This window comes from Vigna angularis, chromosome 6, assembly GCF_016808095.1.
Source record: "Vigna angularis cultivar LongXiaoDou No.4 chromosome 6, ASM1680809v1, whole genome shotgun sequence".
Classification (NCBI taxonomy): Eukaryota; Viridiplantae; Streptophyta; class Magnoliopsida; order Fabales; family Fabaceae; genus Vigna; species Vigna angularis.
In genome coordinates, this window is record NC_068975.1 from 25784732 (window position 1) to 25807105 (window position 22374).

Genomic DNA, 22374 nt, shown 5'->3' on the forward strand with positions numbered 1-22374 from the left:
CAACTTCTCATCCTTCCAGAAAGATGCAATAAAAAGAATAGATAAAACAATAAAATTTCTGGGGAAACAAGAAGTTGAATCTGGCAGAGCCGGTTAGACAACTTCACATCCTTCCAAAAATACAATATAAATAAGAAATAACAGGTATGGGGAAACAAGAAGTTGAATCTGGCAGAGCCGGTTAGACAACTTCTCATCCTTCCAGAAATACAATATAAAGATATAAGAAACAACAAAAGCTTTGGGGAAACAAGAAGTTGAATCTGGCAGAGCCGGTTAGACAACTTCTCGTCCTTCCAAAAATACAATATAAAGATATAAGAAACAATCAAAGCTTTGGGGAAACAAGAAGTTGAATCTGGCAGAGCCGGTTAGACAACTTCTCGTCCTTCCAAAAAAATACAAAAGAAACAAATAGATATTCTCATTCAAAATTCAAGACCATACAACAACAAAATACTACATATTCAAGATTTAGGATTAGAGACAAGCAAAGTATAAGAGTGGCTTCCCTTACCTCTATTCCAGACTTAGTTTCCTCTTCTCAAACCGTTCTCCGGAAACTTCCAGAATTTCCCCTCTTCAACTAGAATTTACTCCAACTCTCTTCTCTCACAATTTCTCTAGAATTTTGGTGTAAATTTCCAGCCTCCCCCCCTTGGCTATTTATAGTAAAAAACTTTACTATTCATTTTTACTATTCATTTTTACTATTCATTTTTTTTATTCATTTTACTATTACAAAAATAATTTTTTATTTGCAAATTGGTGAATTCTGATCTCAAAGCTACGTGTAACACTTATCCTTTCCAAAAATAATTTTTTTTTTTTACTATTCACTTTTTACTATTCACTTTTTACTATTCACAATTTACTATTCACTAATTTTTTTTTTCTAGTATCTAACAAATATTTTCAAGGATCTTACATTAGTCGAAGACCGAGCACTGTAGAAACCGAACGCTATTGGTTTTGGCCGAATGCTCTTATTTAAAAATTAAATTACAAAATCAAGGTCGAGCGCTTGGTTTAAGACCGAGCACCACTTAGTACGAGCACTTGGTGTAAGACCGAGCACTACTTAGTACGAGCGATTGGTGTAAGACCGAGCACTACTTAGTACGAGCGCTTGGTGTAAGACTGAGTACTACTAAACTTATAGAATAAAGACTTGATAAATATAAGATACCATTTAACTAGTGTTCAAGAATGAACGAAATATACAAATACATATAGATATACTGAAGTTTATAACCAAACTGAAAACGCTCGGTCCTTAACTAGAATTCTCTCCAAATGACAGAATTCAGTTCCAACCGAGTCCACAAGAAAACCGAACGATCAATGACCTTCAGTGACGAACATCAATTTTCACATAGAAATACAGACTTAGAATTCATACTCTTATTAATACATTCCTCAGCATTTATCTTCATACATTCATACAGCCAAAACATAGTAACAATCATAATTCATATTTCATCCAACAATCAAACAAGCACGCCAACATTCAAAAACAAGAATAAAAATCAAATTATATAAGCTTCCCTTACCTCTTAACGTGAGCGAACGCTCACAGATATGGTTACTAGTTCACCTCTACAAATCCTTCTACCCTCAACACTCGACAACTTCCGAAACTAAACCAAACAGAAAATCCAGAAACTCTCAGAACAAGATGATTGATTCATGCAACCCATAAACTTTTTCATGTACCAGGAAACCACACGGCTGAGGGAGAGATGAACTTACCAGCTCGGAATCGAAAACTGATCGGTTCAAACGAACGCCCTCGATGCCGGAAATGCTCAGGTGTGGTCTGTTTGATGATCAGAGGAAGAAAAGAGTAAGATTTTGTAGAGAGAAGATTAAGAAATCTTAGAGAGAAGGAGGAGAAGAATGGATTTTCAGAAGGTTGAAGAAGATGGTTGCATGCAGAGAGTGGCGTAAATTTTTGAAAACTCAGAGTTTTACTTCTACCGTCAAAACCGAACGACCACTCCAGTACTCACACCTGTCTTTCATTTTCTATTTTTTAACTTCCCTTCCTCGATACTTTTCTTTCACTCAACTGGGTTTTAAGTGAATTTTTAATGGGTCTGAGAATGAGTAGTTATAGCATAGGTGTGTGTAAGTTGTACATGGAATACAGATTGTTTTAATATTTCATTTTGACGTTGCCAACTAGAATTGGCAGAAAGAATTTGGATGATTTGTGTCGGTTTCGACAGATACTTAAAGAATCGAGATGAAAAAGAGTAGATATGAAACAATATTGATATTCTATTAAATACGTAAAATTAAAATTTTTGTTTTGATATATTTTGATTTTAAAAGTTTAAAAGTAATAGATATAAGTTTTATATTATGTAAAACTTTTTTTACATTTTAAACTGCATTTTAATTTGCTTTTGCATTATTTATATTATTTAATACTTTCCAAACTTAAAAAACTTATTTTAAAATACCATTTAACATATAAAAAATTGAAGATTAAATTAAAAAATTATATCTATTTACTTTTGAAATTTGAAATTAAAATTTAAAACAAAAAGTCGAATCCAATTTCAAATTGAAGTTTAACTCATAAAAGTTTCATCAGTTCTCTCAACATCTCCATAATTTTCTTATACATATCCTTTTCATTAATAATTACCAATATTCAAACATCGATTAACACTTTACCCACATTCGAACGTTATTTACAATTTTTTTTTACTTAATGCTGATTAAATTTCTTTTTTATTTAATCAATGTTCCAACGGGTTAATTTTTTTTTTGATTTCATAATAATAATAAAATATATTTAAAAAGTTAAAAGTTTAATATTTTAAATTAAAAAAGAGAATTAAAAAACTATTTAAATTTAATTCATCTTTTTAAAATTAAAGGTGATAAAACAGGTCATTCCAATTATTTAAATTTGGTTTAATATTGGTATGTCAAAAATAGACCAAGACTGGTCTGTAATGGATTGAATTTTGGCCTAACTGATTGAGTTACTTGTTTTTTTTTTCATCAAAAGTTTAATATAACATAAAAATGAGTTAATTTGTTTTACATCAAAATAGTTTAATGATCAGCTACGGGACTGATTCCAGATTGAAAGAGTTATGGGTTCAAATCTTAACCGAGTTATATCATACATCGACTGAATTATATTAAACTTTGGTCGAACGGTATTAAATTTCAGTTAAATTATTGGATTTTAATTTTTTAATGAAGTCACATACTAATTCATTATAATTAATAATTTTGTCATCTATTTAAAATCCATAATCGATTTGTAGTGGAAAATTTGTATCCAATATAATATATATATATATATATATATATATATATATATATATATATATATATATATATATATATATATATATATATATATATATATATATATTTTAATGAGACCTCCACCATTAATAATATCATTAGTTTATTTGTATAGAGAAAAGTTATATTATTAAGTTATATTTTTTACTCTATGAATTGAAAGGTAATTAATTAAAAATTTAATGGTTATTTTACTAAACTGAGCAAATAATTTATTTTCTGACAAAGAGTTTATGATATTAATTGATGTAATTAAATATATCTGATGAATTGACTGCTAGTAATTAATACATATACTTAGAAAAGTAAATTTAAAATATAGACGTTAGACTATAAATACGTTGTAATTAAACTCAATGGCTTCACAGCTATGCATTTTGGTGTAGCAGTGGAGTAATATTGTGGCATTTTGATTATTATGAACACTGAGCAGATGAGGATGAAGTTGTTACCTTGCATGTTAGCCACGTGGAAGATGAAACGTTGATACCTGTTACTACTTTTAGGCTCCAATATCTGCTGTTCCACCTCTTCAAACACTCTTCAAACACTGTTTCTCTCTGCCACTCAAAATCACCATGGAATCCCTCAAACTTTCTCTCTTTCTTCTTCCTCTTCTCTTTGCTTTCATAGCCTTTTCTAACTCAGTGCTCTCTGATGGTAAGTACCTTGTAACTCCAACCTTATAAATCGATATTTTATTGCATAAACGGTGTCTTTCATTTTATTCATGAAACTTAGTTATTAGAATGTTTTGTTTGATTAGATAAGGAGGACAGTGTGTTGAAGGGAATCAACAGCTACAGGCAGACAAAAAAGCTGACACCCCTGGTCGAAGTTTCGAAGGCGAAATGTTTGGCCGGTGAAGTTGCAGAAGAAATAGAGAAAACAGCATGTGAAAACGTGAATCAATTCTACCCAACTGTTTCTGGTGGCGGCAACATCCCCAACTTGAGGAAGCACATTGAAAAATGTGACATCAACATCACTAGCACCACAGATGGAGTCATTCTCCCAGTTTGTGTCCGCAAATTGGAACCCACCATTGTGCTCTCTAATTACACTCATTCAGATCGTTATGCACAGTTTCTCAACAATTCTAAATACTCAGGAGCAGGCCTTGGTTCTGAGGATGATTGGATGGTCCTTGTTCTTACCACCAACACTGTCAGTGGGAGTTTCTCTGCTTCTGCTTCTTCAACTTGTGTTAATTCTAATGTTGTTCTTTCTGTGGGGCTTTTGCTCTTTGCTTTCTTTTGAGCTTCATTTTCTGGAATGTGGACCCTTTAATATCACTTCTGTTTGTGTAATGTGAAATTTATGAATTAACTTGTGTGTTGCTGTTATTTACATCTTCCTCTTTCCCCCATCCCCTCACCGTTAGATGCTGTGTGAAATTTGGTATCAAAATTCTTCCTTGTTTGCCATCAATCTTCATTTTTCTTTTTCGACTGTGCTTTTAGTCAAAAACTAGATAAGAGGACGGGCCCAAAGAGGCCCTATAAATAGCAAAAATTCCAGATGGGCCGTTTCTTCCTGCCCTTCATAATTTCAGCTTGCACTCTTCTTTTGCTCGTTTAAGAATAAAAAAAAATGGTTCTTACAATGATGTGTTTAATTTGAATAAGAGTTTGGAAAAACTTTTTATGTCTACACTGTCCAAGATTTATCTCAAAGCTACAAGAAAATAACTGCATATTAATTTATGAATTTGAATTTGAACATTTGAGTTTTCTGGTATGTGTTAGAGTTTCTATTCAGATTTCAATATTTTAATATCTACGAAGCATACTGTGTCATACGTCTACTGTATAAAAGTTTCCTTCCATATTTTTTTGCATCCAATACATCTCTTATATTCTTCATTTCATATTTTTTTGCATCCATGTAGCTTCACACTATTTATCTACCCATCCTTTACTTTTCTTCCATTCTTTTTTTTTTTTGTGGGAGGGCAAAGGTTTAATGTAATATTTTAATTATGACTATTGAAAAGTTCTGATCATAGAAACCCACACTCCCATAGACATCTTAACGAAGACAAAAAGGAATTTAAAATTTTGTTTATTCACTTTATATATATATATATATATATATATATATATATATATATATAGGTATGAATCCAAAAAGTCAATCATTATGTCAAATATGATTTAGCCTGAACGATTAATATTAAGATGGATTTTTTGTTTGAGCACCTATGTAAAAGACTTTTATGTTAGTTAAAAGATATGAAATAGCTAATTTAGAGTTTAGAGAAGATAATACCAATATGAATAAATATAAGAAGCTTGAACAATTTTGTCTATAACACCAAATATTTCCATTCCGCTTCTAACAGAAGATACACATTAATAAACAAAGAAATAAAATTTTACAAAAATAATTTATTACTAAAAACTATTAATACAAGCAGATTTGAAATAGCTATTATTAAAAAAAATAAAAATAAAAATGTTTTCTAGCAGCTACTCTTTTAAGCTCACTCCTATAGTGTCTGTCCTATACATGACAGTAAAACTTTTCTTTTCTCATAAACTGAAAATATAGTTACATGTCCAGTAGAGATTAACCTGGACTACACACAATCAAAAACCACAGAATAACTTTTTCCTTGTATCAACATAGGATACAGGGTCTATGGTTGCACCTACCTGTTGTGCAAGGGGTCTGGAGAAGAGGGAACTACTCTATTAACTGCAGCATAAGACCCTTCATTTGTTTCATTTACAAACCCTTTTCTCCCTGTTCCATACTTGTTCTGCACAGCCTCCATTTCTTCTTTTACATACCGACCACCCAATACTTCACAATTCAAAACTGAAATACTTAGTAGTACCAGCAAGAGACACCCCACTTGAGACCTTGAAATTGACATCACTTCACTGCAACTGTTCATCACCAAATTCTTCTGGTATGTTCAAGAAAGGAAATTAAACTAGAAAGATGTTCAAGAATAGGTGTGTGGCAAGGAGAGAAAGGAAAATGATTATTCCCAATATAAGTGTGCAGGGAAATGAAGATTAAGAATAATGAGTTATGACTCTTTTAGTATGCTGAGTTTGAAATGAGGATAGTTGTTTCCCACCTACATGTGTAAAACAAATCATTATTTGTTTCGGATGTGGGTCAAGTCTTCTAATTCCACTGGTTGGTTTCTAATTGGTAGCTCCCAAATCCAAATCCTAGTCATCAAACATAGGTGGAAGGTGTAGGTATACATTGCATTATTCATTGTAAAGAAAGAGACAAGGGAAATGTAGGAAAAAAATTTCCAAACTCGTGTTTCAGTTAATTTAATTAGTAATAATAATATTAGTTCCAATACAGATGAAGTCAGAGTTAATAATGTTTGACTATGTTTTCATGTGTGGTACTTCATAATCAGTGTCCATTTCATTAAACCTGACCCGACATGCAATATAAGGACGTTTCAGAAACCAGAAATTGGAGAGTTTGTGCATTGATGGTGAAATATGTACACTGTTGTCTATTGGATACCAACCAACCATTCCTTTATCAACTATTAAACATTTATGGCCATGGAATATTGTTGTTTAAGTCGATTAATAAACTCCTTATACTTCCAAAATCACCCTAACCTTGTTAATCGCAGAACCCCAATTTCAGGATCAGAACTTGACTTTTAACACCAGTTTATTTTATCTTAACTTTTTTTCCACCTTTAAAGTCCAAATTGTGTGCTTTATATGGGTGGTCAATGCTATTTTCCAGGTCTAGTGTGACTTTTGTTTCTTTTTCCTATGGTCTCTTCATGTTTGAGAGTTACTTGCTCGATGAGAGAGTAAGAGATTTCAGTAAACTGTAAAAGGTATCTTTTAGCTCATGTTATCTGTCTGGCTTAATGTTTATAGAGTAATGTATTCTAGTGGGGTTTGTTTCTTTCTTTGGACTAGGTTGTGGGAGCTTTCAGATTCTATAATCTATTTCATATCAAATTTTGGGATTCGTCATTTTCAACCTTAGCACTCGTTCTTCTGTCAGATGTTCTTGTGAACACAAATTTCTTTCCAATTAATCTATCACTTCAAAACATGTGTTCTGGTCGGTTCTCTTCTCTAACTCTAGTTGGCACTGCCTAAAAATTAAATTAGGTCAAATTAGTACTAGTAATAACGAAAGTTTGGCGTAAACAATAAGCATGTTCAAAGACTTCTAAGGGATTGTGTTGACTTTATAGTAGCAATTCTTATTGGGATAAATCCGAATGGTGGACATAGTGCTGTTGGGGTCAAATTCTGGAGGAAAAGTTATGGTGTGTTAATTTGATAGACTAAGGACAGATATGATTATTGCCTCTGGAAATTATTGAAGCAAACAAATAGTCATCGCGTGGTTCGCGTTGATGCAGCGCGTTGCCATTGTCTATTTTTTGCCTAATATCTTATTCCCTGACTATAGGCTATTTTCAGTGCGAAATCATGTTCAAGCAGTGGGCAAAATTGAATTTATTCTACTTTCATTAAAATATTCTATACTTGTGTGCCGGTGGATTCGCTTAATCCCTGTAGTTTGACTTTCTTCAGGGCCATATCATGTCCAAGCTGTGCTAAAGTTGAAAATGTTACAAGCACTCAAGCATAGTTACATTCTCCAAATTTGATCATTTTCGTTTTAAACTTCTTACACTGATATGTCGGTAGATTATTCAAAAAAGGTACATTTAGTAAAATGTACAAATTTGACCTGATTCAAGAAACCTACTTTTACCTTGCATTAGACAAAGGAAAAAAACACATTACAATAGAGTCTTCAGATAGATTCAGAAATCCTGAGATAAAAATCCTATAGGATGATATCAAAACCAATTTTAATTGTCAGTTTTCTGAGTCCAATATGTATATGTTAAATATCGAGATAGTATTGACAAAATTGGAAGATATTTGAGTCTTTTAAATGTCTTATCAGGGTTCAATTCTTGGCCTTACGAATGAATACTTTGTTAGAAAAAACAAACCCTACTTCAACAATATTAATATCTAAAGATACCTGAGATACGAATAAAATGTGTATATGCTTGGTTCACATCTCGTGGTAAAATGAGTCGGGGATATGCGAATCTAAGGAAAATAGAAGGACGTGATTTTTTAGAAGGAAAATGAGGCGAATCCAATCACTCAGCATTTCAAACATTTTGGATTCCTGTTAAAACAATCCAAAGTTCAGCAGTAAAAAAACATTTTAGATTTCATTCATCTATGAATTGTCATATTGATTTCATTCAACTCAGTTATCCAACGGAGGAGGTCATTACGTTCAGCAAGGAACGGTCGTAAAGGGCTGGTCATAGGACTGAGCAACAAATTTTTTATGCTCTGTAGTGATGAACGCTTTTTAGCCACCAATTAGAGATCTGCACGGTTAATGCGAAAAGAGAGAGTTTATGTATAAAATATATCCTCACCTATTTGGATACCATTTTGGAAATCAAGGTTTTAAATGAGACTTCTATGAATATTGCTGTTCGTTTTCCGTTGGAGCACCCTGAATATACTTTCTGAAAATAATAATTTTGTTTCTGCCAACCTGGATGGAGGTAATTTTGGAGGGAGTTTTAAAGGTATCCCATACATTCAATTCAAAGATATCAATGAACCGTATAGTCCGAACTTCGATCAGTAAAAACTCATTCAGAACTCAAACATGACAAGATATCACTGAAGTACGTGTAATAAATTGTCAAAGACAAGAGCTTTAGTTATGATAATCACAAGTTATCGCCTCTATATTGCCACAAATGAATGAATACATGATTACTTAATCTTTGGATTGTGTTTCAGCTACATATTCTAAAATGCCAAAAAACTATACCTTCGTTCTATATATTTCACTCATGATGTCCAGTTTCCTCTTATACTGATACTGTGAAGAGGTAAACTTTTAGTACAACGGCTAGAGCCAGCTGCAACAGAAAAATGCCAGCAACAATCAAGAACCACCTTTCACCTGCTGATTTGATATGTGCCCGGAGGTTAAGTGCCACAAATGTCGCTGACATGAACCCAGCCACACCTGCAACCACCCATCTAAATATATCCAGTGGCACTATGGACATACACTGCATAAAACAAGGGTTTGACTGTTGATAAGACAATACAAAACAATGTCATATTTTATGTTTCCTTGAAGGTAGAAAAAGGAAGAACAACTTACAAGTGCCGGAATAAAGACAAACAGGGAATACCCATATAGACAGAATAGTTGCACAAGGCCCGCAGGTGCAGAGAAGTATTTGAGGATTACATACAGGCAAAGAGGAACTATTGTAACGTAGCCATAAAACAAACCAGCAGACCAAGTCACCAGATTTATGTCATAATCCCATTCCTTGCTCTTCAGCTTGTGTGCTACATATGTCACAAAGGTGCCAATAGATGCTGCTACAAATATTAAGGTAGTGCAAATCCAGAATGGACCATACCTGCATATATTATGTGAACTAAAAATTACATACACAAAACTCACTCCTTTTACGACAAAGTTATAAAAGTGTTGTTCTCCAAGAACAAAAAAAGGTAAACATCATCTTGTCCACACAGCAGTATTTAAGTAACAAGAGATTAGGCCACAGAAGACACTTCAATAAATTTTCACATAAAAATGAAACACAACAAACAGATCATTAAACACGTGAGTGTTTAGCTTGGAAGATATTAGCATATTAAAACTGGCCACAACAACACAGATACACCACTTCTCCATAAAACCTATATTTAACAATGTGCATAACATAATTTCAAAACGTCAGCAATCAAAACCGAAAATTGGTAGTAGTATGCTCAGTCAATGACATGAGAAAAAGACAGTCCACTCACAAATCAGGGTTGGTAGCAGTTTTTTCATTAAAAGATCCTCTAAATGGAAATAGCGAGTCTATAATTCTCTCAAGAACATCTGAAGTGTCAACATCAAAGTACGGTTTGTAAGCGGCAACTGTAAAAGTCCGAAACCAACCACCCTGCTGGGGTTCATCAGAACCAGATATAGGTTTTGAAAATGAATCTGCATAAAAATGAACGAAACAATTCAACACAAACATATGAAACAGATACCCAAGAGGAATAATTTAAAGCAACAGCTCCAACCATGAAATTTCCCATTGTACAAGAGAAGGCAATAACATAAGTAATATGCATCAATCACCCTCCCTCTAGAGAGTAAAAGAAACAAGTACAAGATCGGACCAAACACAACAGCAGAAAATAATACTAATGTTTTATGGGCTGGCATTGACTATAAGTCGGTACTAACAGTATCTTTGTTACAATTATACATACTAGGTTAATAGGTGTCACCATTACATCACATCCATCCAAGTTACCAGCACAGTTTCCACCAAAGTCCATAGATATCAATATGGAACAGCAACACTTTGCAAGACAAGTCCCCCAAATACCATAGTGAAATCTTCAAAATTTATATTGCATATTTTATAGTACACATATAGATAGGGGAGTCAAAGTAAGTCAACCTGTCTCACTTTTTTGCAATCTATAAAGTTTGTAACTCAGACTCAACCCACCAAAGGTTGTTGGGTTAAATGGACAAAGTGAGTTGGCTCATTTAAGCATATTTTGTTTTTCCAATTTGTTTCATTCCAGTACAATCAAAGTGCATTGACTCAATCCACCTATTTATAATAGTAAAATTAAGACGTCCACCTATTTCACTGAACAATAACCACAATTAGGAAGTGATATTATAAAGATAATTATCAAAAATAAAAAATGTTAACTTATATAATTGGCTAAACAAATAAATTAAGCATCCAAACCATTCAAATGCTATTGAATAACATTCTAATATTAAAAAAAACCAAAGTGTCAACCTACAAAATTAAAGTAGCAAATAATTATAATGAAAAAAATTATAAAGGAGTGTTGGTGGTGGGTTACAGGTCAACCCACCTTCAACCTCACTCAAACAAGTTTAACCCACTAATTAAGTTAGCTGGCTTCAATATAGTCCACATTTAAAAAATAAAAAAATAAAAAACTATTCTTTTCTAACCATATTCAGCACACTCCCATGGTGAGCCAAATTGACTCATGGGTTTGAACCCATTTTGACACCCCTACATATAGTCCTTACTGCCAACACTGTTTTTTGTTTTATTCCTTGCATAAAAAGATCCTACATTTGAATCCCTGTATGAAAAACCTTTTCCGAATTAGTCACTACCATCAATCAAAGTATGATATTAAATTTGTTCTTTATACTTGACATCATTTTTGTACAAATATCTACACTACACAGTAAAAGAAATTAAAAATTACTTCAGCTCCCCCCTGTGAGAAACTCCACATGTTTGGTCTCCACACATGATGTATATTTTTTTGTCTCGGTCCTTACATGAAAAATTATTTACCATCACTTCAATAAATGATTGGGATCAATCGGTAATTTTTCATGCGAACCAAAATGTAATAATTTTCATATAGATACTTAAACAAAAAAAAAAAACAGACAGGTTTAAAAACAAAATCATAACTTAACCTTAAAAATATCAATCCCATGAGGTAAGAGGGAAGTGGGATGACGTATATTTTAAATACTATAATACAAACTAAATTTATACTGCTCATATAAATAATCAAACCAAAAGAAAAATTAAAGAAATTCATAAAAAATGAAAACTCGTGACTATTTTCAGACATGGTCAATCTAGGGGCAATATGAACATAGTAATGAAATCAGAAAAATTAAAGATGATAGTGAAATCAGTGGAAAATAAGAAACATAACAAATTATAAAAAAATTAGCATAATATGAACTAGGAGTCGTAAAGGAAGATGAAAGAATGAAACACGCAAAAAAAAAAAAAAGTCCTGAAAAGAGTTAAGAAACAAAGGGCCAAACACAGGTAACTTTCTGTAAAATATTCGAAGAAGGGTTAATCCTATTGTTTCTGTGGCATAAAATGCAATAGAAAATAAAGAAAAATCACAATTTTACCCAAAAAAAAGGTTCTAAACATTGTATTAGGAGTAACAATGGGTTTGGAAGCCTAAGGCATGGTAGCACCGCAATGGTATGCAAAAAGCCACACTTGAAAACCACATTGCTTTCTGAATTCCATAGCAACATAAGAGCGCACTATTCCCTACTAATCAAAGTCATGATGAGTCATAATTAACATTAAGAACATCATAGGTCGTTTATGAAACATACAAGAAAAAATAAAAAATTGACTTTGGTTACATCAATAATTTAAAAATTGACTTTGGTTACATCAATAATTTTCAAACTATTCCATTTGACCACCGATGAGAACAGAAATGGGTGTCTGCCAGAAATACTGCTGGAGGACCGAGGCTTCTGGTTGCACAGCAGAGAGAAGCATGGACCAAGGTTCTTAAACTCAGGATTCTAACTAGAATCACAAGAGGATGAAAATTCATGACTGGCGATAGTAAATCAGAATGTAGATTGGATCGAAAGATCTTACACTCAAACAAAAATTATACTTATATCATATGTAATAAATACATACATACATACATATATATATATATATATATATATATATATATATATATATATAAATTTTTTATGCCTAATTAATATAATAGGACCTAAAAATAACAAATAAAGAAAATAACCTCTATATTACAACCTTAAACAAACTTAAATTGAAACTTCATAACCATGATAATATATTATAATTAACAGAATAACTATAATATATTAGTATGATTATTAATAATTAAGAAAAAAAGGGAGCAGTTAGGCTAATAAAAATAGAATAACTATATATTATAATAAGTTTTATTGAAAAGCTGTATTGTATTCATTATATGAATATTTATAATTATATGTTATATGCTTAGGCTCACTAATAACTCCAAATACACATGCTCCTTCCAAAAAATCTTGGCAAATCAGAAAAAGACACGATAACAAAATGAATGGAAAACGAAATTTAGTTTGCAAATGAGAGTATAGAGAAAAAAAAATCAGAGAAGTAACCTGGCATGAAAAGAAAAAAAGTTTAGTTCACAAAACATATTTTTCAAACAGAGGAGAAATCGGCAGTGGCCCTGGGTAGCAATGGTGATGAAGGATGAAGGTCTGGCAGTAGCAAATACTGAAGAAGAAGAAGAAGAAGCCAGCAAACAAGAGCAGATTGCAAATGGGAATGAATGAGAAAAATGATTGGAACAAAGTGATTCTAGGATTGTCAAAACTGGTTATTGGCCAACTTCTGACTTTGAGATCAACCATCCCACGTGGAAGATTCTAAACCTCTTCCCAAACGATCCAGGCGACAATTCAGCACAGACAAGGCTGCTTGGCACCTAGGATTATGCAATTTCACAATGTGAATTACAATTTTAACAACTATTCCAAGGGGGAACTACATCTAATCATGGTTTTTTAAAATTCTGACTAGGGAAGGGAAATCTCAACCCCACCTCTCTCAGACAACGCAGTTTCAAGGGCAAATAGGATTTTTAAGATGTGTCATTGTAGTGCCGCTATAGTGCTGTAATAGGCTACTACTTTGGCAACAATATCAGCTATGACAGCCACCGTTCAAAAGGGTACTGTAGCGCAAACTTCGTAGCAGCCCATAGCTGCTGCACTACTGATAACTATAGTTCCCTCTTCCACGCACACCTTCTAACAATCCCATCAGACAAATCAACGCATAATTTAATACTATAAACAGCACACACACATACGATAAACATGATAAAAAGCATAAGAATAGATAAGTTCACGAAATATAAAGCTAGATCAGGGGAATATTATTAAAGCAACAATTGAAAAACTTTCAAGTATCATCACCACCGTCTGTAAACCCAAGGTCCTATGATGTCATCTCATCTCTGTATTATCCTGTCAACTTAATCATTCAAGCGAAGTCCTAACTAAGTCACGGCATCTAATAGACTACTAATCACAGAACTTCCATCATGGATCATAAAATAATCAATCACTGGGAAAGGAAAGCTTTTAATTAACCTATTTTTCTATAAGATGTTAAAAAAACGAAGAGAGTGTAGTTATAACATACCATCGGCATCACGAGGAGGTCCAGAAGCAGCGGTAATCTTGCCCTGCGTTCCAGAAGGAGGAAATGTCTGAAGATTTGAATCTAAAATGCAAACAAATTACAAATCGGTAATCAGATCCAGCATAGGAGAATGAGAGAAAGAGAGAGGAAATAGTTGAACCTGCAAAATTGACAGTGACCTGTCGTGAATCTGGAACAGCCTGAAAAAAAAAATGAAAGAGAGAAGTGAGAAATTGAAGAGTTAACAACGGAACAAAAGATTTGGATAGAGAGAACTGACAGGAACAGATCCCTGAACTTGCTGCGCGTCAATGGAGGTATATTTTCCCGACATCATCTTGACTTGATCTTCTTCTTTTCCCTTTTCCTTCTTCTTCTCCTTCTCTCAGATCTCTCCTCTCTTCTCTGTCCCCCAAAAGCTTCCACTCTTCGTTTTGTATTTAAATAATTAAATAAGTCTATTAAAAAATATTTAACAAATGTAATTAAAATATTTCTTTTATTCTTTTTTTCCTTTTTACTGTTTTTCCTACATTAGTCTCTTCATCTTTATTAAGTTATCTCTTCTAAACACTGAGAAAAAATCTTTTTTAAAAAGTTAAAATTGATTTATGTATAAATTAATTATACCAAATTATATTTGTCCACACATTAAAATATTTTACTCTCATGTATGTTTGAAAGTAATGAAAGTATATCTTTGGATTATTTTACTTTTAAATGATGCTCTGTCCATTGTTTTATTACAGTGAGAAAGGTAAATTCCTAGTGTAGACGGGCTTGTTCATGCAGAGTGAGTGAGTGTGAGATGTTTGAATACAATTTTACAAAGAAGAAAAATAAATAATTTTTATCATAAATTAAAATTAATTTATATAAAAATAAATAAATTAAAAACATACAAGGGAATTTATAGCCATATACAAGTTAATTTTAGTTTCAAAATAAGTTTATAAATAGTTTTAATAATGTTAATCAATTATTTCTCAGTTTTTTCTCTTTAAGTGTAGGACTAAAAGATTTTAAAACATTAATTGAAATCCATTTTAATAGTTCCAAAATAAATAAATAAATTATATGTATTGATTGGATGAAATTAAAATAACGTTACTTTAACAAACTCTCAATTAAAAATAACTTTTATATTTAAAATACTTATCATTTTAATTTTTTGAATAGAACTCTTATTTCAAGGCTTTTTTATATGAATTTTTTGTATTTTAAGTTTTTAAGTTTTTGAGATTGTAGTAAAATGGTCGATATTAATGAAATGACAAAATATTATTGCAATTTCAAACAATAAATTATGATTTATTTAAAAATTAAATAACGGATACCTTATCCAAATTCTAAAGTACTAAAGGTATATAATCGTGCAAATTTTCACATTATAAATAATATCGAAAACTGTAAATTTAAAATAGATGATAAAATAGTTAGTCGGACTTCCCGCATGGAAACAGACCAAATCAAGTTAGCCTGTCACTTTTTTCTTTTTTTTTCTTTAATTTCTTTTATTTTTTTTTAATTTTTTAAATTTTCTATTTCTAAAATTAGTTATATATACATATAAATAAATATTAGAAACACATTTAATCATATAAAATATTTTTTAAACTTTTAATTGATTAGTTAATCTTTTTAATTAAATAAATTAAAATCATTATTATATTTATATATTAAATTAGTCTCCTATAACTAATAAATGAAACTTAATTTATAAGTTAAATTATTTAAGTTACAATACTAATGTATACACACTTTTGAAAAATATAATATAAAAAAAATATTTTTTTAAATTATTTTTTATTTTTATATTTAATTATAAAAAAAACAGACCAATGGATTGGATTGGACTAATTCACAATTTTAACCTATCTAATTAACAGACTAGTCAGTCCATCCCATTTTACCATCCCTAATTATATCAACATTTCAAAATCAAGTACAACAATATTTATACGTTTTTATATATTATAATTTAGTTAAATATTTAAAAATAAAATCCCTAACATATTTTCATATTCATTTTGAAAGTGGATAATTTAATTAACATCAATCATTTTATATATTACAATTTAGTTAAATATTTAAAAATAAAATCTCTAACATATTTTCATACTCATATTGAACATGGATAATTTAATTAACATCAATCATTATCCTATTCGGTATCTTTTAATTTAAACAAAAAAATCTTTAAATCCCACTGTTAAATGTTTTGAATTTTTTCACATTTATTGTGTCCTCAAAAAATCATAAACAGCTTCGATTTGAATCTCATTTAGTTGTATAAATCACAGGTGTTATTCGATCGCTACCCGTGTAGACATGGAAAGAACACTCATGAAATTGATGCAAGTAACATTAAACATCAAAATTCCAACAATAAAAATGTTAAAAGCAAATTGAAAGAGCTTATGAGTGAGTCGGGAGAGTGTCTCCATAGGAGAAGATTTTCCTAGCTATACATTCAAAAACATCAATCATATCTTATGCTTAAAACCTAACATAAACACATATGTGACGTGAATTTCTTAACACCTTCTCCCATCGACAAGTGAACATCTCAACATAAAACTAAATAATTACAGATAGACATGTAACAATCTGATAGCATTCCTATTATATATTGCTTCTAAATCATATTTTTGAATCTACAATATTGTAAAATAGAATATCCGACAACACCAATAAATGATCTTTGAAACTACAATATTTCTTTGAAATTACAATACGAATAATTCATTACTAGTCTTAGTAATCCATTGACAGAAAAAACGTATGATTATAAGATATTCCTCCTACCCCGTGCCTGTAACAACTTAACAACTCGAATATTCTAAATCTAACAGATTGTCCCACCATAAAAATCTCAATACTGCTTACTCTAGTTTTAATATACTAATCTTCATCTGAACTACTATTTTCAGAAGTCCTTCCAAAGTCATCTGATACGTTTTTATCCTGCAGATATGCAAAGTTATGAGTGGAAGGTAACTGTGCAACATAAAAGCAACTTGTTATAACTTCAAATGATACTTACAGGCATTTTGTCCCAATCCTTTAGCCTTGAACTTGTCAGCATATAATTATCTCGTAATGGAGCCCAAGCAGGCTGTTGGTCTTCTACCTTGCCTGTGCCTTCATTGATCTGCATATAAAAAGCCTACAGTTTGATAATTAAGCAAAAGAAAGAACCTATCTCATCAAGATAGGTTTGCTACAGTTTATTGGGAAAAAAGAGAAATTTTAAACAAGGCACTGAGGCACTGGTTTAAACATATCAAACCTAGTTCAACCAGTTTGACAATTGCACCAGACAGACCAGATAAAATATAAAATTTAAAAAATGGAACACCAAATAATATGTTTAACATTAATGGTTACATCCTCATCCAAAATAGTATTACTAAAATTTTTCCACATTCAAGATTTCCCTACTAAACTTCAATAAAATTTAAAGTGGTAAAATTGAGACCAGACCACTCTGACCACTTTTAAATCACTAATCAAAATTATTGAGCTGTTAGCTAAATTGACCTAACCAAATATTGACATCAAAAAAAGAATGAGCAGTTAAAAATCACCTTTGTTGAGGTGCCAGTTGAAGGCAATGACGGTTTCCCTAACTCTGAAAAGAAGGCTTGTTTGGCCCGTTTTCGTATCTCTGCCAGCATACGCATTGGATAATTAGAATTATACACTCATCACCAAGATTAGAATTATACACACATTGGATAACATGTTAAGATCCAAGAAAATAGAACATGTAGGAATAAACAGAGAATCAAGAGTAAAGTACTGTAGTTCTATAATAAGAATAAAAAGGAAATACAGAATCAAACAACTAACCTTTTGCATCCTTATTCCTAGAGGGGTTCAACCCTTTTTGAGCAGTTTGTGCCTTATTGACCTGCAACAGATGTGAACAAAATCTCTGGCTTAATTATGATAGAGATACAAACCATTACAGAGACACAGATACAAAAATCTATGAAGAAACCAAATTTGGTTAAATGTTAAGTGAAAACTTACAGCATTGAATAACTTGACCACTGAAAGTAACCAATTTGATGCATGGTCACAACAAAAGTCCACATCAATAACAAGAAAATGCAAGTCGTCAAACAAATTAAAACAGCTATAGACTTTTATTTAAGAAATTCAACTCATTTACCTCCTTTTGTTGCAACACTTATTAGAAACTTTTCATGTGAGTCCAAGTATTGAGCAGGTTTGACATGTCCCTTTTCTGCTAACTGTAAAAAGCAATAAGATTACGATCTAAGACAGGGAAACTTTTGGGAGATAAAAACTGAGCATACAAATAAACTGTAACTGTCTTTGGAAAACAATAAAATCTGTCAAAATATAATTTAAGATTACCATCTGCTTTTCCTTTTTGGCCTCTCCCTTCATATTGTGTTCTGCTTGCTCTTCTCCTAGTTTTTCTATAACAAGTTTCTTGTGTGCTGACAGTATTGGACCCTGCAGATTATCCAAGTCTTAAAAAAACTAGTCTCCCTATGTTCTGTAAAATCATAATCTACTGTATTCAAATAACTTACCAACATATCATCAGGAACACTCTTCTTCATAATATTCCTAAATGCCATCTTGAATGCTCGGCATCCTTCAGTGAATTTTGTAATTCCAGGCTGTATTTCATTACCATCATCTCCTTCATCATCAGAACTGTGATCATTCGTACCAGTAGCATTTTTGTTCGATGTTTTTAGTGGTGCTGCAGCTCCTTCATCTTCAGACTGATTGTCCCCACTTTCCATGTCATCCTCCTCATTATTTTTATTGGTGACAGATGCCAAACGTCTAGTCTCCGAGGCAGCAGTGACAATGGCCTCATCTTCTTCATCATCAGAGTTATACTCCCGTGCTCGCTTGCGGAAAAGTTTCTTCATTTTTTTGTCTATTTTAACTTTTTTCTGTCCATGTGGTGATGGCATCACTTTTCCTTTCTTACTTGACTTCTTACGGCCTTGCGTTTTAACAAATTTCCTCCTAGCTCTTCCAGATTCTACCATTGCCATTTCTTCAGCCATTGACTGTTTTATAACCCAACTCCAACCTGTATAAGTAAATACCAGTAAAAAAAACTGCAGCATTCAGCACCCACCCAAAAATAAAGGGTGCAACATATGTACCACGCAAGAATGAATGTGACACTAGTCATAAATAGAAGAAAAAATAAGTAAGCACCAATAGCAACCCTAAATAATTCCCAACTCACAGTCTGAATTCAAATTTCAAGTTAACACCTCACAAGCAGAACAACCAAAAAAAACCTAATCCACAAACTCATTTGTCCTTAAACTTGAAAAAATATCAAACAAAAAATCAATTAGAATGATAAACCTTTGATTGAATGTAGATTGGTTTGCCCTTAATCATGAAAAGACGAGAACTAGAGAATACATTGAAGTTCAATTTCTACAATAAAGAATAAATTGGCGAACAGAATAGAGTGATGGGTCATACCCGAATTGACGATGTCTGCGAGGGTAGAATTTGCCGTGGCCGCCGGAGTGGGAACGTTAGTGTGATGGATGCATATTTAAACCTATTTATTTTCTCTTATACAAACTTTATTATTTATCTATTTATTTTACATCATTTACATTGGCTAAAATCTTAAATTTCCATCTCTAATATACGCTTTTAGGTTTATCTTTAACAGATTTTTAAATGTATAAGGAAAAAATTATTTGTAAATACAAAATCGGAGGTCAAAATATATTAAATTTAAATTTCTTTAATTATACTATTGAATTACTTATCATAATTATTAGCCTCGGAAAAAATAAAAGTAATAAAATAACTATTAGGATAAAATTCATATATTTATTAAATTTAGAATACAAAAAATAGTAAAAAAATAGTAAAAAAATTGGAAATATTTTAATGGAAAATATTGAAATAAAGCTTTGTAAAAGTAATATTGAAATATTACAAATTATGAATGTATAAACATATTACATTGTTATAAATTTTCAAATTCGTCATTTTCATAATTAGATTAGATTCCATTATCATATGATTTTGTATGAAAAAGGTTATACCTGAGGTGAGATGCTAGCTAGAAAGAAAAGAGCAAATTGAAATATTTATTTTTGAGAAAAGAAATAACGGAGTGAAAAATTTATTTATTTGTAAAATTATAACATTATGTGAAAAAATAATAAGGAATTATGTTAAATATAAAATCTAAATCAAACACGTTTCATCAATATTTTCTTTACAATTATAGATTAAATAACATAAATTTTATTAGTTAATTTATATTTAAAATTATCAGTAAATATACACAATTTCTTCTCATATTATAAACACGAATATTTCAGTTTATTGTATATGTATGACTATTTTAGTCCTTCCCATCTTATATATGTAACATTTCTTCAAATTATACATCTGAATTATGGCGCACCGTATAAAAAATATGAATTTTCGTGTATATTATTTCTACAACTTTTATTCCTATAAAAATAGTATAAACAATTATACTTTTAATCCTGTAATTAGATTCTTTAAATATTGAAGAAAGATTATTTAAATTTCTCAAAATTGAAAAAAATGTTTTAAGTACTTTTATATTAAAAACAACATTAAACATTTAATTAAATCTAGAATTTTGTCATAACCCATTTAAAGCCCACTAAAAACCCCATTCGAGTGGACGTCAGGTGTAAGCGATCGGAGCGTCTGAAATTCAGAAAGTGGAAGACAGGTGTATGATGCAGATTGGACGAACGGTTTTGACGGTAGGAGTAAAACTGAAGCTTTCAAATTTTCGTGTCACTTCTCTGCATGCACCATCCATCTTCAACCTTCTGAAATCTCCTCCTTCTCTCTAGATTTCTTCATCTTCTCTCTAAGAAATCTTAACCATTCCTTTCTCCGATCATCACTCAGGCACCATTTCCACTCTTCCGGTCTCAAGGGCTTTCGATTGAACCGATCAGTTTGTGAAGCTGAGTTGGTAAGTTTTTCTCTTCACTCAGTCGTGCGTTTTCCTGGACGTGCAAACCAAGTTCTGGTTTCATGTGTTGATCACTCTTCTAAAATGAGTGGTTCTGATAGTGTTTTGGTTTTCACTTGGTTTAGTTTTTGGAAATTGTTAAGCGTTGAGGGTAGAAGGACTTATAGAGGTGAATCAATAACCATATCTGGAAGCGTTCGGTCACATTAGAGGTAAAGGAAGCTTATATAATTTGATTTTATGTTCGTTTTGAATGAATGTATGTTCGTTGATTTGCTGAATGAATATGTTGAACACTCGGTCTCACTCCAAGTGTTCGGTCTCGTTCGGGGTTGAAGATTTACGTTTGGTATTTGGTATCCTAAGGGATCTTTGTTCAAATTGATTTAGTTGAGGTTTAATAATGAGAGATGATGGAATATGATATGGATGAAACGACTTTGATTATGAAAGAGTATTCCGGGGAGGAATATCTCATGAATGAATATTGGAATTGGTAAAGTATGAATGTGGGCACGGTAAGCTGGCGGTTCATCCTGATATTCTGTGATTACTCGTTCTCACGTAGAGAAGGGTAAGTCATGTGTGGGAATGGCAGGAGGTCCTAGTCCTTATGGTTAATTTGAACAGATAGGACTAACCTCAGGTGGCAACTGTTGAGGGTATCCCAGTTACTACATCATCCGGGTGCACAAACGTCGTAGCTACACAGAATTCATACAATCCGGACAGTCAGAGTCTAGTATTAGGCTTTGCATGTAAAAGTGAATGAACTATCTCATTTATTTGAATTGTGTGAAATCTATGTTGATACTTGAATTGAATTATATAAGCTTACCCTACTTCCTGTCTTGTTTATTTTGTACGTTCGGTGGTTGTCCTTTTGTTGCAATGATCATCCGTGTGGATGTGAGCAGAAGGAGAAGCGTTGCTGGAAGAGACGCTGGAAGAAGAAAATTTGGTAGAGGTAGATGTTAAGGTCGAACAGTAGAACCGT

At 31.8% G+C, this 22374-nt stretch overlaps 3 protein-coding genes across 3 annotated transcripts; 1 reads left to right on the forward strand and 2 right to left on the reverse strand.

Annotated features, from left to right (window-relative positions):
• Positions 1-3835: 3835 nt before the first annotated feature.
• Positions 3836-4683, forward strand: LOC108342353 (uncharacterized GPI-anchored protein At5g19250). Its single transcript, XM_017580113.2, has 2 exons — positions 3836-3993; positions 4100-4683. The coding sequence occupies exons 1-2, from the start codon at positions 3912-3914 to the stop codon at positions 4591-4593; spliced, it is 576 nt and encodes a 191-aa protein (XP_017435602.1). The 5' UTR covers positions 3836-3911; the 3' UTR covers positions 4594-4683.
• A 4328-nt stretch (positions 4684-9011) lies between these two features.
• LOC108340911 (uncharacterized) lies at positions 9012-14814 on the reverse strand. Its single transcript, XM_017578476.2, has 6 exons — positions 14658-14814; positions 14538-14577; positions 14378-14458; positions 10173-10359; positions 9511-9778; positions 9012-9415 (listed from the first exon to the last, which is right to left on the reverse strand). The coding sequence occupies exons 1-6, from the start codon at positions 14712-14714 to the stop codon at positions 9209-9211; spliced, it is 840 nt and encodes a 279-aa protein (XP_017433965.1). The 5' UTR covers positions 14715-14814; the 3' UTR covers positions 9012-9208.
• A 2167-nt stretch (positions 14815-16981) lies between these two features.
• On the reverse strand, positions 16982-19980 carry LOC108342022 (uncharacterized). The gene is made up of 9 exons (XM_017579723.2): positions 19877-19980; positions 18949-19466; positions 18767-18868; positions 18558-18639; positions 18416-18435; positions 18233-18293; positions 17968-18047; positions 17424-17531; positions 16982-17344 (listed from the first exon to the last, which is right to left on the reverse strand). The coding sequence occupies exons 2-9, from the start codon at positions 19438-19440 to the stop codon at positions 17282-17284; spliced, it is 1008 nt and encodes a 335-aa protein (XP_017435212.1). The 5' UTR covers positions 19441-19466; positions 19877-19980; the 3' UTR covers positions 16982-17281.
• Positions 19981-22374: the final 2394 nt, after the last annotated feature.